The following is a 17,672-nucleotide window of genomic DNA, read 5'->3' as shown; positions in this document are numbered from 1 at the left end:
AACCATTGAATGAGGTGAAACTAGGGGGAGAGAGGCAGCACAGGTCTTGAAGAACCTGTACATCATGATGGAGTTTAGCTTTACTCAAATCAGAAGAGGGAGACGTCCAAGTATTTTAGGCAGGGGAGTGATGAAACCTGCTTTAAATATGGAGATCAGTTTGCATGAAGTGTGGAAAATGGGTTGGAGGGGTATAAGAAGGAAAGCACAGAGACCAGTTAGGAATGTCCTTATTTCCTTCTGCCATCTGAGGTTTTTTCCTTTTATATACAAAGAAAAAGTTATAGACCCCCATTTTACATAATTATAAAAAGTCCACTATCCTCTCCAATATGAGAATTCCTCAGAATGGGGTATAGGATGCTTAATTCACCAGTCACCTATAGCTCTTCTTCATTGTCTTGGACACCACTGAGTGAGGCTATAGTGCTTAACGGAACTTTACCCAGAGTGGATTAGTAGAACAGAGGATTATAGCACAGAAGAGAATTAAAGCACCTTGACTCTCAGATAGTACAGTACCTAGTGTGCTTTGGCCACCACTGCCTTGAAGACCCTTATCATATTTATCTTTTTCCTTAAAGACTTGTCTTCTCTCTTCTGCAGGGTCTCAACCCTCTTATCTCTTAGGCTAGTAGGGGAAATACGAAAACTTCCTGCTCCTTTACTGGGCAAAATACTTAGGTCCCTTTCTCTTAATCACTCCCATCTAGACAAATCCAGGCCTTTCCAGTAGCATGTTTCCTCCAAGATGAATTCTGCTCTTTCCTTAGAACTCACAACTGCCTTGGTTTTCAGCTTATTTTTAAGTAGCAATTTTCTCCCCTTTCCTTTGCAGTTTGAATGCACAATTAAATAATGTAGCATAAATGATTTTATTAAAACCACTCCAGAATTTAAACCACTTAATGAGTATTGTATTTTTTAACAATGAAAGATATTCTAATGATTAATTTCTACTTCAGACTTCTTTTGTAATTGCTATTAGAATCTCCACTGTATTGCTTTGCTATTTTCCATGGTATAGAGTAAGCACAGGGTAAATTTATTTTCCGAAGCAACCTCAATTAATTTGGAGCTAAACAAGATTAGAACATATGTTTTGAGTTAGAAATGAAAGTAACATAAAGTTATGCCTCTAAAGGGGAATTCTTAACTTTGAAGGTAAATGCATAGTATTGGGAAAGGGAGTCCATGAACATGGATTAGAAAACAGCTACTTCTTTCACTAACCTCTATTGAAAATAACATTCCCTTCCACTATGAATGAAGACAACACACCACGGATGTATTAACAACTCTGACTTTGTATTAGTAGTACCTGTATCTTTGTAAATGTCACAGATATTTTCATATTGCATTCCAGTTGTTGCAAATACCTCAAAATATAGTTTGTGTTCATCACTACTTTGACATTACTGTAGACCCCCTGCTACATCTTATTTAATGCTTGATAGAGAAGAAGATGTTACTATATCACAAATCCTTTTTACATTGTGATAGCTATTTCAATTTCGTCAATTTCTTTTGTAATCCCATGTATTTTATTTTATGCATTTAAAAATAAAAACCAAAAAAGCTATTTTGAAAACAAGTCCATGGGCTTCACCAGGCTGCCCAAGTGTACCATGACACACAAAAAATTAAGAAATGCATTCCAGAAGCAGAGTTCCAAAAATTAGTGTAATGGCAGATTCAGTGAAACAAACGTACAGCCTCTCATTATTACTAAAGATGTTCATGGGGATATAAATGTTTGGATATTATTTTACTTTCTATTCTGTGACCTTGGTCAATTATTTATACTCTGTATCTCAGTCTCTAGCTATATAATGGGGATAGAATGATAGTGCATCCCTTATAGGGTTGTTGTGAAGATTATTTCATTCAAGGATGCTTAGAGTAGCACCTAGGACATGGAAAGTGCTCACGAATTATTAGTTCTTATTTATATCACATTTTATGTAAAAACAAATCGTACTTACTTTAGAAATTCTCCCATTATTTCACTGTCTTCTTTTGAAAGGCAGTACCCCAGCCAAATGGTTCCTATCCAATGAAAACTACAAAGGCTTGGTAGACAGAGGACAGTAAATATGGGTCATGACAGCTTTTTTAAAAGTTTTTTTGGATGGCAGCAATCACACAGGCCAGAGGGTAAGTAAAGGGAGCACTGCCCTTAGTTAAGACAAATCTAGGTTTCATACTGACTCTGATGTGTAGAAATTGTGATTTTTGGGAAAGTTACTAATCTCTAGATCCTTAGTTTCCTTATTTGTAAAATATAAATAAAAATAACTTCCTCCCAGAGTTGACATAACTAAATGAGATGATGTAAATTAAGACAGATTCATAGACACAGACACATAAACTGTGAATGATAGCAGCCCTCCATTTCTGCTTTCCTCTCTTCACTTACTAACTCTTGGGATCTCTGGACTTCCACCCTATCATTCTTCTGGATCTAGTCAAGGATTCATAGAAAGTTGCAGTTGAAAAAAAAACTTTTCTCCTAATGGGCAGCCACCTTCTACTTTACAGAGGAAATTACCCAACTTGGCCATATAAAAAAGGAGCCACTTGCAGCACCTGCCCCAATAATGACAAGTGTTTGGACAATCTCTGTGGTGAGTAAAAGGAACAATCTACCAACAAAACAATGTAATAGAAACTACTGAAACTTTCTACAGAATTAAGAGTGCAAACATTTGTTTTATCCTAATAGTTTCGAGGGTACATCAAAAAATTCATGGAAAGATTCATATTATCTTTTAATTCTATTTTTCCACGAACGTTCTGAAGTACTCCTGTATTTTCAAGGAAATCGGCACCAAGGAGCAAACAAACCAATGGCTTGCTGTTCTAGGAATGAATATATGTTTAAGATAAACTTAAGGAAGCAAATCACATCCTTTTTACTGAGTTCTAATTGACCTAACAAAAAATGACTAATGTGTTGTAAACTGTAGACCCAAGATCTGCTAATTTCAGTAAGATCAAAAATGTGCATAACCAGGTCATCCATAAAAATGGAATTCTGTATTTTGTGGCCCTACCTGTCTGTCAGAGGCACTCAAGGCTTGCATCTTCATCTCTAGAACTAAATAAATAAAATAAAGCCACAATGTGGTAATTTTTATTAGCAATACAGCATTTAAGGAGTAAGAGTGTACAAGGTGAATTAAGATAACTTTCCAAAGACCTTTTACTAATTTTCCTAGCATAATCCTACTTTGTAATTTTGAAATATTAATAATTGGCCAAGAGTTTATTTCTGGTTCCTGTTCCAGACATGTCTTCTACCCCAGTATGTTTATTTCATTTTTCCACATGGTGTGAAGGGAAACCTTAATTAAGCTACTACAGTTGTGCAAATACTGTGGTACTTCTGTGTCCACATCTGTAACAAAGGAAACTCTTCAGAGCAGCAGGGCTGGGGCAGGGTACTAAGAGTAGAGGGAAGCCCAAGTAAATCGAGTTTCACTGCATGAAATTTTGTTTGGAAAAAAATATTCACTGCGTACATGTTTTCTAAGGTCCCTTCCAGACCTAAAATAAAATTCTGTTAAACTGCTTGTTCCCTTCCTCCCCATTTATAAACACTGAGTTATCTTTACTTCAGGTACAGTAGCACTTTTTAGACTGGCTTTCTGACCCAGTAATTCTTCTCCCAGCCCAACCATTCTTTATTCCATGCACATAAATCTTGTTAAGATAACTCAGTAACATGTAGCCACACTGCAACTGATCTATTCTCAGGGTATCGATATATTAACTGAATTTCTCCTTTCATGTTGCTACAACACTACAAAGCGTATATATCTTTTTCTTCCAAGTTAGGCAGTATAACACAGGGGTTAAAACTATAGATTTTAAACCAATATGCCAACTTCCAGTTCAATTCCCAGTTCCATCTCTGTGACCTTGGGCAAGTTTCCGGACCTATTTCCTCAATAGCAAAGTGTGCACAATAGGTAAAAACCTTCCACAGGTTTAGTAAAACAATTCAATGAAAATTAGTAACACCACCACACCACAATGACAAGAAGAAAATATTGCTGGCGTTTTAGCTTTTGATCTTTGAAGATCTAGCTTGAGATGGTCTCTAATCTTGTGGGAGAAAATTCAGAAGATTAAAGCTGTAGTCCAATAATGAAAACCCCTGGGCTCTTAAGACAAAGGGAAAACACAAGATAACTTGCATGGTATTTATAAGATGTGAAACTCGGGGCCGGCCCGGTGGTGCACTGCTACAGTGCGCCACTTGGGAGCGCGGCGGCGCTCCCGCCGAGGGTTCGGATCCCACATACAGACCGGCCGCTCACTGGCTGAGCGAGGTGCGGGTGCAACACTGAGGGTTGCAATCCCGTTGCCGGTCCTGGTCCGGTGCGGGCGTGACACTGAGGGTTGCGATCCATTGCCGGTCACGAAAAAAGACAAAAAGGAAAAAAAAAAAAGATGTGAAACTCATCATCCATTTACTTTTGGTGACTTCTCAACATCTTCCAGATTAATCCTGTCACTAATTTCCTATTCACAAAGCTAGATTTATGTAGTTTCTGCTTTCATATAAATGTAAGCTTATTTGAAAACATAAATGATAGGATTTGTGATTAAAAAAAACTTAAGAATAACCATCTCACCTTTTATACGAAGTCTGATGAGGGTAAACGTTAGGATGAAAGCTTTCATTTAACAGATTCTATCTCTGACAAATTATGGCAAGCGTTGGACGAAAAAATTCCTTCATGGCCTTCTAGGTACTGCTGGCAGTTCAATGAATACCTACAGAGGCCAAATCAGGACTGTTCTGCAAAATATGCTTGGCATACCAGTGACACAGGAGATGATTTTAGCTAGTGCATTTGTTGATTTTAGCTAGTGCATTTGGATGTGCATTTGTTTTAATAATTGGATATTTCATATTTTAAAAATATATACAAGGAAAAATAACTAGAACACCAAACCCTTGATTTCATGGGTATAATTGCCAAGAAAAGTTAGGGTAGTGGCTTCATGGTAATTCATCATAGACAAAGCCCAACACAGGTATGACGATCACAAGCATCCAGAGGGCCAGCTCTTGATGCATTCCACCACAGGCATCCAATAGCAACTGGTAAAGAACTGGTATGAAGAAGGTGTCTATTTAATAAAAGAAAGCATTAAGAAAGCTAAAGGCAGTTGTGGAATTTATTTCTTCCTAGTGCTCTGAATGTCAAAATATAAATAAAACTCAGTAAAAGGAGAGTAGTACTTATGATTTTTGAAAGCCAAATGTCCTACTGATTAATGACATACTAGGATAGATGAGAGGCCACTGTCTCTTTACTATTGACTCATCATAAACAGTGTCACTGTTCTCATGGAGAAACTTATTTTCAGCAAAATATTTTAATAAATTGCTCACATGATTTTTAATATTTAATATTTTATTTTTATTTCTAAACTTTAATGTTTTAATTTTAAACTTAATTTTTAATTGTATTTACTATCTGCTAGTTATAGTATGTAAAATGATTTTCCATTTATAGTAGTGGTATAGTTTCCTCTCATATAAAAAGTTTATATATGAAGTTAAATATACCAAGTTAGTAGTTAGTACAAAAAAAGTTTTTGAATAATTAACCTTTGCAAATCACTGCAGTAGAGCCAACAGTTAATGCTTACAATTAAAGACTTAGCTTTTAGAAATAAAACAGATTCATCACTTGCCAGAAGACATTAAAAAAAAGAATAAAACGGAAGTCTCACCTATACCTACCCTTTTAATTTTTTTCCTCTTTTCCCTCACTTTACAGTTAACCCACAGCGAGACAAAGTCACACGTATGTATATAAATCTTAAATTGTTTCATTAAGAGCTATGTGAATTTTGTCACTGCATTATGAGGAACAATGACTAAGAGGATTTCTGTTTGTTTCACAGGTTACTACTCTGTTGTGTATCCAGGTTGGCCCATATATTTACGTAACAGATACACATCTCTCTTTCTCATTGTTAGACCAGTAATTCTGTTACTGTCTGTTATAATTACCATTTTGGTAAAGCACAGATACCCTAATTTAGTTCTTTTGGACTAATACAGTCTAGGGAGGAAAAAAACCAACGTCTTCATATATGGCTTATTTAAAAAAACAGTAACAATTTGGTTTATTTCTAATTTCTATTAAAAAATGTTTCAGAAAAAACTATGTTGCAGCAGTAAACCCTTACTCAAAAGAAGAAACTGTTCAACTTCCTAACTCCATCGGATAAATTTATCTTTACTTTCCACTTTTCTATGAATAAACATTGTTTTCAAGTTCACACAGCTGGACTTTCAGTAAGTAACCTAAACCCCTGTGTTTCAACTTCCAAATCTGTAAAATGAGTGCGCTAGATTCAAGCAATTCTAACATTGTCACTTCTACTCTAAATATCTGGTTTTCTCTCTCTTGCAACTTGATGTCTTTCTGGTTTACTACTTCCCAGACTCACAACAGAATAGTAACTAAGGGATCTGATTTCAAAGGCCTTGATTTTCTGCTTATGGGTTGTTTAATATTGGAACAAAACATAAAATAAAATTGTAAAAAGGAATAAGGATATATATTTACTTACTATTAGAGAGGGGAAAAGAGACAAAGCACTGAAAAATTTGCATTTATTTTCCTCAGAACCAAATAAATGCTGAGATATGATCATATTTAAAGAATAATCAATGGTATTAACATTGGTTTAAAATAATTACAATCGTCATATTCCAAAAATCTCTATATTAAAAACCTAAAAATTTATTCCTAAAATCATACTTAGGCAAAACCTGCCTGAAGCTGATCAATGTATACAAACACATATACACCACTTTCTAGTGCAAAATTTTTCAAAAAACACATAATACAATAATTTATATTTATAAAGAACACTGTTATATAAACAAAAGAAACTCAGAAAAAAGTGATCAGAACATTATTTCTCACAGATAAGGCAACTAATGCCATTGTATCTCAAAAATCCTTTACAAAAGGAGATAGCTTCATATATTCTAGTTCAGAGGGGTTTTTGTATGTTACTTTTTTTTCTTTTTCTTTTCATCTGCTTCCATTTTAAGCTTAACTTCTTCAGCTGTAAGAGCTCCCAGTTTCTTATTCTTTGCTTTCTTGACCTTTTCCTTGATGGTGGCCACATCAATTTTAGTTTCAGTGGAAGCTAGACAAATTAAAACACAGTATATGTAATTTGACAAATTAAAACACAATATAGGCAACTGTTTAGATTTTACCAAATAAAACATAATGAATGTGTTTAGGACATTAATTTCACAGTACTATTATAATTAAAAGGCCATGTTTAAAATATAAAACACCCACCTAAAGGAACATTAGAAATTTCTTTAAACTAAGAGAAAACAAATAACTAAAGTACTGTAAATATACATTAATGACAGTATATATGAAAATGGCATGATAGTTTAACAATTTGAACCATATTAAGACTATATTTTTTTCCTTAAATCTTACTTGAGATTAGATTATTTTTACTTATAGTCTCTTCTATATTTTGGAATTTTAGAGTACTAAAATCTCTAAAATCTGCTAGTTCTCCATCCTGCGCACTAATTTAAAATACATTTCATGAAGAATATTACATGTAGCCTTTCTAACTTCAATAATTTTATAATTAGCTAATCATGAAGCTATCGGTCAAACTTTGCTTCATCTAATACCACAAAACTTAACAAAAACTTAAAAATAAAATTTTCTAAATATTAGTTCAATGATTGACTAGTAGTATTTTATTTAACAAGATTTTGGTAATAAAAACAATAATTTGAGAGTATTTGGTGGTCCTCCTAACAGGAGCCAACCATCTAATCAACACCAAAAGCATGAACAAAATTGGAGGGAAAAAATGCAACTTTTTCTTCCCATTTAAAATACAGCATTCAGAGCATAAAAGAATCACAAGATAAAATGTCATCACACAAACTACCCAGCAATCTGAGGAGCACAGAGAGTTAAAGCCTCCATTATGTGGAACAGCTATATTCTTAATCACTATAAACTGAGATTAACTATTGAGAATCTTCAAAGTTTTTAACTGACATTGCACAAACTGGAAATTATAATGGTTATGACATTTTTAACTTTCCATTACCAGTGACCTATACAGAATACAGTATTTGTAATATTACCAACACTGAAAAATATAAGATACTAAAATAGTAACGTGTTGTATATGTTTCTGACCAATAATTATGTACACTGTTGCTAGTGACCCCTCTCCCTTCAATGTGCCATTGTTCACTTTGGAGGGTTACTTTAGGAAGAGTGCAAGAGTTACCAGAGGAAAAGAAAATGCAAGACAAGAAGATGAATCAGAATGAAGCTAGGAATGAAGAAAAGGCATGACAGTGTTTTCTTAGTGTCTTTTTAATAGCCCCCTAAATAAGATCTTCCTGTCATTATTTTGTTGCTGTCCTTTCGTCCAAAGTGATGAGAAATCCATGTAACAATATATAAGCCAAACTTTAAGCCATGGCTCACATAAATAAAGAGAAGATAAGCACAACTTCTGATAAGCCCTCTTTGAGAGGCATGATAGCAGAGCTCAGGGATCTTACTGATAGAGCTGCTTTCATTTTTACAGAAGATGCACTTATTGCTCTGCATTTATACCTTTCACAACAAAGAGTCTTTCCCAAGCACAGGACCGAGGTCAGGGAAAGACTATCAATCTGGGATACTCTGGAACAGGCATTAGCTGCTATTAAGTTATAAATTACCTCAGTCGTCCTTTGTCCCTAGGATTAGAATTAATGAAATGATAAGAGAATTGATAAAAGATATGGTAATTTCTTTACTTAACACTCAGAGAGATTCAGACAAATTCACTATGAGTTTACTTTTCAAAGACAATAGATTTTTTTTTTATCATATCAAGAGTTGAAAAACAAGGATTACCTTCCCTAGATTTCACAACTTGTTTTTCTTTAGGTGGAATGAAAGCTTTGTTTCTTTCCTCTTGTCTCTTACTGAGAGCCTCTGCTTGTTTAGCCTACGTTATTAGGAAAAAGTACATTAGTAAAATACAACTTATAGTGAAATAAGAATTCAGGTATCTATGAACTTTGCTGTTAATGTTGTGAGCCAGACATAAAGAGTCTTACCTTTACTGCTTCCATTTTCTGTCGCTTCTTCTGATGCGCCTTCAAAAAGTATTCACCACTAGCCAGTTCTTTGTCAATCTGTTGAAAATGTATTTACATCAGAAATAATGTGGATGAGAAGTCAATTCCTAAGAAAGCTGCATGTCCTTGGGGTAAAAACAGTGGGTCAAAACTGCGTGATTAATTCATAAAGGCAGTAACATAAAAAGAAGAAAATGTACTCTAAGATACAATTCCTAAGAAAGCTGCATGTCCTTGGGGTAAAAACAGTGGGTCAAAACTGCGTGATTAACTCATAAAGGCAGTAACATAAAAAGAAGAAAATGTACTCTAAGATAAGGGGAAAAATGCATTAAAGTATGATGTAGGAAAGTAGGTGATGTGTTCATGGGATACAAAACAGACTAGTTTAGGTGGGATAGACCGTCAATGTTTCAAAAGAGGATGAGAACTGGAAAGATAGTTTTGAAGAAGCTTGAAAAAGCTTGAATGCCAGGCAAAAGAGGTGGGATATGATTTAGAAATGACTAAAGGTTTCTGACAAGTGTGAAGAGAACAAAGCAGCATTTTAATAAAGTACAGGAGAATGGAGAAGAAATAAGAGTTTGGAATAAAGGTAGTGGCATGCACAATGAAAAGCAAGAATTGTCAGTATTCAGTGACCAGTTAAATACTAGTTACAGAAAGCAACAGCTTGTTCATTTGATATGCAATGTACAGAATGTATAGAATCGATCTACCTTACACTGACATAGCATTATTCTATCTACGGCATTGTTCTAAACTCTTTACAACTAGTAACTCATTTAATCCTCATTAACAATCCTTTGTGAAAGTTATTATCATTACACCCATTTTAGATATGGAGAAACTGAGGCATGGATGGATTAAATAACTTGCCCACAGTCACACAGTGAAAAACTGTCAAAACAAGTTAATTGAGACATCACTGTTTCAAGCTGACAAGAATAGGGAAGAAAGACAAGTCCATTACTAACTACAGGACAGGGCCATAAGAAGTTTGGCAGGTGTTATGGAGGCCTGGTTTAGTAACTGAATCACTCCACTTTCCCCCAACTATCAGTTTCCTTCTAGTCTCGTTTTCTTCCTATTCCAGAGTAGACTCCATGATCCAACACCTACATTGTTTTTTTTCACCACAATTATCATTCATTCCTTTTTTCCCTTTGACCTTTCATCAAACCTTCCCTGAAAAATTCCACACACAGGGCTGTGGAGAAGATGGTAGACAGAAAAGGATGGGATTGCATGCTGTGCAGAAAGAACTAGTAGACAGAACAATTTAAGTTTCAGCCAAGGGAGGGATAATGAAGCAAGATCCCTCAGGAGATAGGTGAAGATAGAATTCAAAGAATGGATAGAAAGGGGTGACACAGATGGAAAAAAAAAATTATAGGTGAGAGAAGTTGAAGGAGTTCTTGTCTGATGGTCTCAAATATTTCAGTAAAGTAAAATGTAATGTCATCTCATAGTAGTAGGAAGGTACTCAGAGAACCAAGAGGACACAGAAAACTGCCAGACAACACTAAGAACATATATGATGCTGGAAACATGAATTTGGGATGTATTTAATCCAAAGAGAGAACTTTCTTCAGCTTAGTTGGTAGCCACATTATGGGAAAGAAATCAAGTTTTTGGACTGATTGAAGTTTTAGGTTTTTCCTGGAAAGGTGTGATAGAAGGAAAAATGTGCATGAGAGAAAACAGTGACAGGCAAAAGAGAAAAAGAAATTTTGGTCACGGTGGAAAAGGAAATGAAATGGAAGACAGATGACAAAATAGAAGGGATTCATAACTTAGAAAAAAGATTGATATTAGAATTTAAGATTTCAGATCATATAGCACATGATCAACAAGAATGTTGCTAAAGCAGAGTAGAGAGTACTGTGGGCTAAATCAGATTTTTTATCATCCATGGAACATTTACAGTGGCTACAGGAACACAAGTAAGACTAACCACCTTGATGCAACGTACACTCAAAATGTGAAGGCCCCACACCCTCACCACTTAGCTCGAAATATTCCTATTTACACCTACCTTCAGTTTCTTATATCCTTACACACAAACACACACATTCCAACTAAAATACCCTCAATGAAGTTTCTGACAAAATAGATTAAAATGATTTCCCCCTTATATAACGTTCAATATTTAATACTAACCTGACTTTCTGGCTGTGGTGGCGGGAATGGTGTATACTCTTTCTTAACAGTTTTTTTCTTTGGTTCCTTGCGTTTATTCAAATTTTTGTGCTTGAACTGTGGCAAAAATCTTTCCCAGCTCTGTGATCGTAATTCAGAATCTTTTGCCAATTCTCTCTTAATCATTAAGGTCTTTCGTCATGCAACATACAAAGTAAAAATTTTTACTTTCAAAAGTTATACGTTTGTCAAACTAAGACATTATAAATATTGCCTCTATAAATAAAATTTAAAAAGGAACAGTTCCTAGTGTCTTCAGTAGAATTAAACCAATTCCATAAACAAAAAGATAAGTCCCCTCAAACATATATCAGAAAAAAAACATTAAAAATTTAAATTAAGAATGCAGAATTGTTAAAATAAAATATGATGAAATGAAATTAACTGACTTTCAGCCATTATTTCATTAAAACCTTTAAAATTCAACTTAATAAGAGCAGAGAGAGTTCTTAACTAGCTGATGTTCTCTGCAAGCAAGAAGCGTTCAAATACGATAGGGAAAGAGAAGTAAACTTTTTCAAGATTAGGCAAAAAACTGATATTCTCACATTTCCCCTACTCCATTTGAATTTTATAGACATTTGTACATAAGAGGATGCAAAGCAGGCATCGGACGCAAGATTTCTTTTTATCTGGAATGTCCCGACGTAACTCAAAATCGCTTTCATCCTAATCTAACAGTGACTTTTTAACTTAACTTCATCAAATCTAAGTAGATTGCTCAACAAATACCCATTACAACACAGGTCATTAAACCAAGTACAATCACAAACTTTGTGCACACAGGATTATAACACATCTTTCTCAAAGAGGCTACAATTTGAGCGTTAAATTCTAAAAAAGTTTCAATGTGGTCTGAGGTATTCCAGATTTTATTTAACAAAAAAAGCAGGGTTCTGAAAGATCACATCATGTCTTTTAAATATAATACATGAGCTTATAATCTAAGAAAACTGAATTTGTTATCATCTACAATAAATTCTGTGAAGCTTATTTTCCCTGTATTAGAACTATATAATGCCTTACAGTATCCTCTTCAATAGTTTTCACACTGGAAGCCATGGAGACCTAAGCTTCAAGGAAGTAACTACAGGATGGGAGCAGAGTTGAGTGGGCTGAATTCTAACTCTAACTCACCCAAATTAGCTCTGTTTTATCTGTTTTGTGTATTAGACTTTCACAAAAGATTTAATTTTAAGAAAGGTTTCTGTAGTTAAAAGAAATGTGACAACCACTGGCATAGTAATATATAATTAACACTCACTTTAATGTTATAAATTGGATGAATATTCTTCATAGTATCTAGAACTACTTTTCGAACCTGAAATTTGCAAAGAAAAATGAATTAGTCACTTATAAAGATTTAATGAACTGGGTAGAGGAGGATTAATATATTGCAAATATCTTATGAATCAGAAAATGGCTACCAAATTGAATATAGCAGCTCCTTCAACTGCTCTGAGTGGCTACTAGATTTTTCATAATAGTATTCGACCTCTCTCTTTTTTTTTTTTTTTGTCTTTTTTCGTGTCCGGCAACGGACCGCAACCCTCAGTGTCGCGCCCGTACCGGGACCGGCAACGGAATCGCAACCCCCGGTGCTGCGCCCGCCCCTCGCTCAGCCACTGAGCGGGAACCAGTCTGTATGTGGGATCCGAACCCTCGGCGGGAGCGCCGCCACGCTCCTAAGCGGCGCACTGTAGCAGTGCGCCACCGGGCTGGCCCAGTATTCGACCTCTCTTAAACTCAATAAAGATTCTCAATAACTGCTAAAATGTAGTACACATAATTAATACAACACTTTGGAGCTATGTGAATTAGGGGGAAAGAAGCTGGATTTAGAGTCAGAAAATGTGGGTTCAAATATTGAGATTCCCATTTCATACAGGAAAGCCACTAAATTTTCCTCTTCTAGGTTCCTCGTGTAATATAGAGATAAAACTATATACCTCAAGTCTATTGCAAGAATTAAATAAGATAACATAAAGACTTTATAAAACTATAAAGTATTCAACATACTTATATTATTATTGCCCCATTAGAAAATGGCAATTTATGAGAAAGAGGGCCAACAGAATTACTATTAAAGGCCCTGGAAAGGAAGCAAAACCTCATAGCCAGATCCAGATAACAACAGCAACAAGAGGAGTTAAGAGAAATGCTGTTTGCTCTACAGATTTTTCTCCCAACATTTAGTTTGACAAGTAACAGAAAATGTTTATGAAAACGTTACACAAACAGTATAGTAAAATTCAAACAAAAGAAAATATAACTTGAAGGAAAAAAGTTTTCAGAGTCTGACCTCTACTGGCCAAATACATTACTGTGAATAGCGAGACCTCCATTCAATTTTCCAATTTGAGCACATGTAACTACATTATGTTTCTCATACGTACTACACACTAACATACTCAATTAAATTTTATAGTGAGAGGAGTGATGATGAGAAGGCCTACTAATTCAGAAATGGATGTCTCCACAGTCACCAAAGGTTAACCTAATATGTCAGGGTACAGGAGTGATGATGCCCTCAAAGTATATGACATACAAAGTATTTATTAATGGAAAATCAAACAAAACACATTCTAAAAATTAAAATAGTTATGAAACAGTATTTTATCCAATAAACTATTTTATTATAACCAAATTATTTAATTTGTTCTCTGCTGAAAATTAACTGGACATCAACAGTTCTCACCTCTTTTAAGCCACTAAAAGGTCCAATGGCTGAAACTGTGTTTCCCTGAACCATAATGTAACAGTTTGTTAAGAGTTCCAATGCCTATATCAAAAGAACAGTAAGTTGACATTCAGTATACTGAAAAATTAATGATGGAGAAAGATTCTCAAGTTTTCAATGGATAAAATGTACCTTCAGTGTAGATCCTTTGGGACCAATAAGCCGTTGTCTTCTTTTTACAAATCTTTCCTTATTTCTTACTAAGGAACCTATTTTAATGATGTCACATGCAATATCATCCTGAAGAATTCGTATTGCCTTTTGAAAAAATAAAAATGTTCTATCAATACCCTTTACATTTATTTACCAAGCCCAGGCTAATAATATCTAAGCACAAACATGAAAACTTGATGGAGGAAGGAAGGAACGGAGGGAGGGAAAGATACAGTGTTACAGGTTGTCTAATGTTGATGCAAATGACACAAAGTCTCTGTAATTCTAGATTTACCTGTTCAAATGAAACACTCCTTGCTAGCAGTTTTATTAGGTCCCTGGCCCTAATGATGATATATGGATCAAAAGTCTTCTTTGTAGTACAAACAGTCATGCTGCCCTCAATCAGGTCCAGGGTTGCATTAACATGCTACGAAAAGAAGAAAAGAGCAAGCAAGCAGTTGTCTAAAAATGAATTCAGTTTTAAATAATTATAGAGCCTATCCTAACCAAACTATTAATTTCTATGCCATTAAACCATCTCTCGAATTCTATCAACTCCCTCCCTGAAGATGCTGGGTAGTTAAATACAAATAATAAATACCTGATAACTCTCATACTTTACAGAATATAAGAAGTGGGAGCAATCGAAACCATTTATACTTGGCTTTAGAAATACGTTGTACTTATTGGAATAAAGATTATCTCTACTTTTGAAAATACATATCAATCCAAATGAAGCCACACTTAAGATCTGACTAAGGTAAAACATAAAGCTTCCTTACCCTGGACCCATCTCCAATCAACAATCTGCTCCCTAGGTTAAAAATTGACTTTCCCTTTCAAACTCTTTTCTAGCTGGTTAGGGGACTAAACACAAAGTAAAAACAAATTATCATATGTTCAGAAAAAAAGCAATAATTAGGAAAATAAACTCTCACTAGGAAGAACTGGACTGTAACAAGCAAATAAAAATGTTATTTTCGAACTTGCAAGTATAATTTGAAAAATATTTCAACACAGTGAGTGATAAACAATTTGACATAAGGTTGGGTCTCCAAGGAAAAAAAAATTGGGTTCAATCCCAGACATAGACAGCTGTAAAACACAGCCTGCAGCTTGCTGAGCCACCTTTGCCCCCAGTGGGCACAACCAACTCCAGGGAAGTCCCACAGTGAGAAATATATTTTAAATCACAACCTACCCAATCCCTCCCAACATACACGTACACACAACTAAACCAAAAGCTTCATAAAATGATACCCTACCACATATGATATATACATATGTATTTGTGATATATACATACACCCACAAACAAATATATATACATATACATATATACATATACTATATATATACATATACATATACTATACACACACACACACACACACACACATATTTTTTTAAAGGTTTACTGTAGGCACTAAATTGACTTCTCAATCCACTAATGGGTTTCAATCCCCAGGATGAAAAACAAAAAGAAACACCCTATTCTAAGGGCATCACAGCATCAGCAAATAGGAAAGTTGGACACATCCACATCTTTCATTTAAAATGAAAGTTAATCAATCAGGAACATGACTCAGCTCAAACTGGACAGGTACATGATAACTATCATGGCAGAGAGAAGGCATTCTGAAATTTGGACTTCACAGATGAGTTTCAGACAGTCTGTGAAACCCCTAAAATCTTAAAGGTATGTGAATTTTTCAAAATAATCTATTACTCACAAAATTAAAAACAAATTAACTATAAGAATGAAGCTTACCTAGACTGTTTAAAATATCAAATTAGCCAGCCATGCAAGCACCTTAAAAATGAAAAATCCATCAGCACACATACACCTACTTAAAATTAAAGGCATAAGCAAGAACAAAATCTCAAAGAAATGAACAAAATCTGCATACATGTTCATTCAAGGCTTTCTGCACCAATGGCCAACACTCTTTCAAGTAAGCCTCTCTATATTTTGGGAACAAAGTTGCAAAACTGCTCTCCTCCAAGAGTCCTCTGGGATTGTCCTCTTTGGAAAAAGCTGGTTCCTTCCACCCATCAGGAACAGTGAGAAGTTCTGAATCATCTACAAGGGGGGAAAATTTACACATCACATTTTAACTGTGGATAAAATTTTGGATACTTTGTGAACACTATACACACACATTCACAAGCTTCCCAGTACTCTCCTTGCATTTCCCCTTCTCCTGCTTTTTATGTTATTCAACAAAGAACATGCCTCTGTCATTATCATCAACACACTATATTAAAATTATCAGTACATGTTTCAGTTGCCTCAAATGACAAAATTCTTTAAGGGCAGTGACCCTCCTGTATCCACACTAGTGGGTACTCAAGAAACTTCTATTGCACCTATTAAAATTATCAGTACATGTTTCAGTTGCCTCAAATGACAAAATTCTTTAAGGGCAGTGATCCTCCTGTATCCACACTAGTGGGTACTCAAGAAACTTCTATTGCACTACACTATCATAGAACTGAAGATTCAAATATCCTATTTTAAATATAAGTAACCTTTCTGACTTTCCTGGAGTGAAATCTGGGTTTCTATGTATATATACGCGCGCGTGCGTGCACGTGTGTGTGTATGTGCATAAAACTTCTAAAAGCTAATCCTGGTGTGTACCTTAAGTTAATCACTGATATAGGATTTTATGTTTTCAAAAGAGCTTTTGGTGCCTTATTTCTATACACCTTTCACGACATGAAAGATAGGAAGAACCAATATTATTATTCGCATTTTATAGGAGAAGACAGCACAAAAACGTTAAGTGGCTTGCCTAATGATACACAAAGTCAACTCACTCTATGACTCCTTTCACTAAAAGAAAATGCCTCCTAAGGACCATAAATTATCTCCTGCATCATTTCTTAAAACTCCTGATCCTGAATTTTAAGAAACCCTTATACCTAACAGCTATACTCTAATTCCGTTCTACTCAAAGGTATGTTCCACAAATGTGCAGCATCAGCATAAACAGGGAATTTGTTAGGACATGCAATTCTTGGGTCTCACCCACACCTGAATCAGAATCTCTGAGATGAAAGTCAAGAATCTGTGTTTTAACAATCTCATCAGGACATTCTTAATCATACTAAAGCAGGTCTTTATCCTATTTTATCAACCCCAACCAGGTAAACTTGCTTTCTGTTTCTTATACCCACATCCACTTTGCTACTTTTGGTTCAAATCACAGATAATTAGCTAGTTTTCATATATCATTCACTCCCCAAACCAAAAATGAAAAAAAAAATAATAATAATAACCCTCAAATTCTACAACAGCGATTACTTAAAATGCATATCTGACCATGTCTCTATCCAATATGAACACTCCAATGGCTATGAATCAGTAAGAAAAAAAGTCATCTACCCCAATCCCCG

General features: G+C 34.9%; 2 protein-coding genes across 3 annotated transcripts in view; one reads left to right on the top strand and one right to left on the bottom strand.

Moving 5' to 3' along the window:
• The window catches only part of GLIPR1 (GLI pathogenesis-related 1), a 21,057-nt gene extending 14,948 nt beyond the window's left edge, over positions 1-6,109 (top strand). Inside the window, exons 4-6 of the mRNA XM_008590411.1 lie at positions 2,542-2,627; positions 5,802-5,828; positions 5,929-6,109. Coding sequence (XP_008588633.1) covers positions 2,542-2,627; positions 5,802-5,828; positions 5,929-6,083 — 268 coding nt within the window. The 3' untranslated portion in view covers positions 6,084-6,109. The remainder of the gene's footprint in view (positions 1-2,541; positions 2,628-5,801; positions 5,829-5,928) is intronic.
• A 520-nt stretch (positions 6,110-6,629) lies between these two features.
• Positions 6,630-17,672, bottom strand: part of KRR1 (KRR1, small subunit (SSU) processome component, homolog (yeast)) — a 13,972-nt gene continuing 2,929 nt past the window's right edge. Inside the window, exons 2-10 of one of the 2 annotated variants that reach the window (XM_008590409.1) lie at positions 16,181-16,353; positions 14,563-14,697; positions 14,247-14,372; positions 14,073-14,156; positions 12,639-12,695; positions 11,336-11,506; positions 9,152-9,229; positions 8,946-9,039; positions 6,630-7,191 (exon numbers count right to left, since the gene is read on the bottom strand). In XM_008590409.1, coding sequence (XP_008588631.1) covers positions 7,052-7,191; positions 8,946-9,039; positions 9,152-9,229; positions 11,336-11,506; positions 12,639-12,695; positions 14,073-14,156; positions 14,247-14,372; positions 14,563-14,697; positions 16,181-16,353 — 1,058 coding nt within the window. In that variant the 3' untranslated portion in view covers positions 6,630-7,051. The remainder of the gene's footprint in view (positions 7,192-8,945; positions 9,040-9,151; positions 9,230-11,335; positions 11,507-12,638; positions 12,696-14,072; positions 14,157-14,246; positions 14,373-14,562; positions 14,698-16,180; positions 16,354-17,672) is intronic. The other variant, XM_008590410.1, reaches the window with a different exon arrangement.

Source organism: Galeopterus variegatus, unplaced genomic scaffold (genome assembly GCF_000696425.1).
Source record: "Galeopterus variegatus unplaced genomic scaffold, G_variegatus-3.0.2 Scaffold6078, whole genome shotgun sequence".
Lineage (NCBI taxonomy): Eukaryota > Metazoa > Chordata > Mammalia > Dermoptera > Cynocephalidae > Galeopterus > Galeopterus variegatus.
Note: the sequence above shows the minus strand (reverse complement) of the source record. Positions and strands in the feature narration are given on the sequence as shown.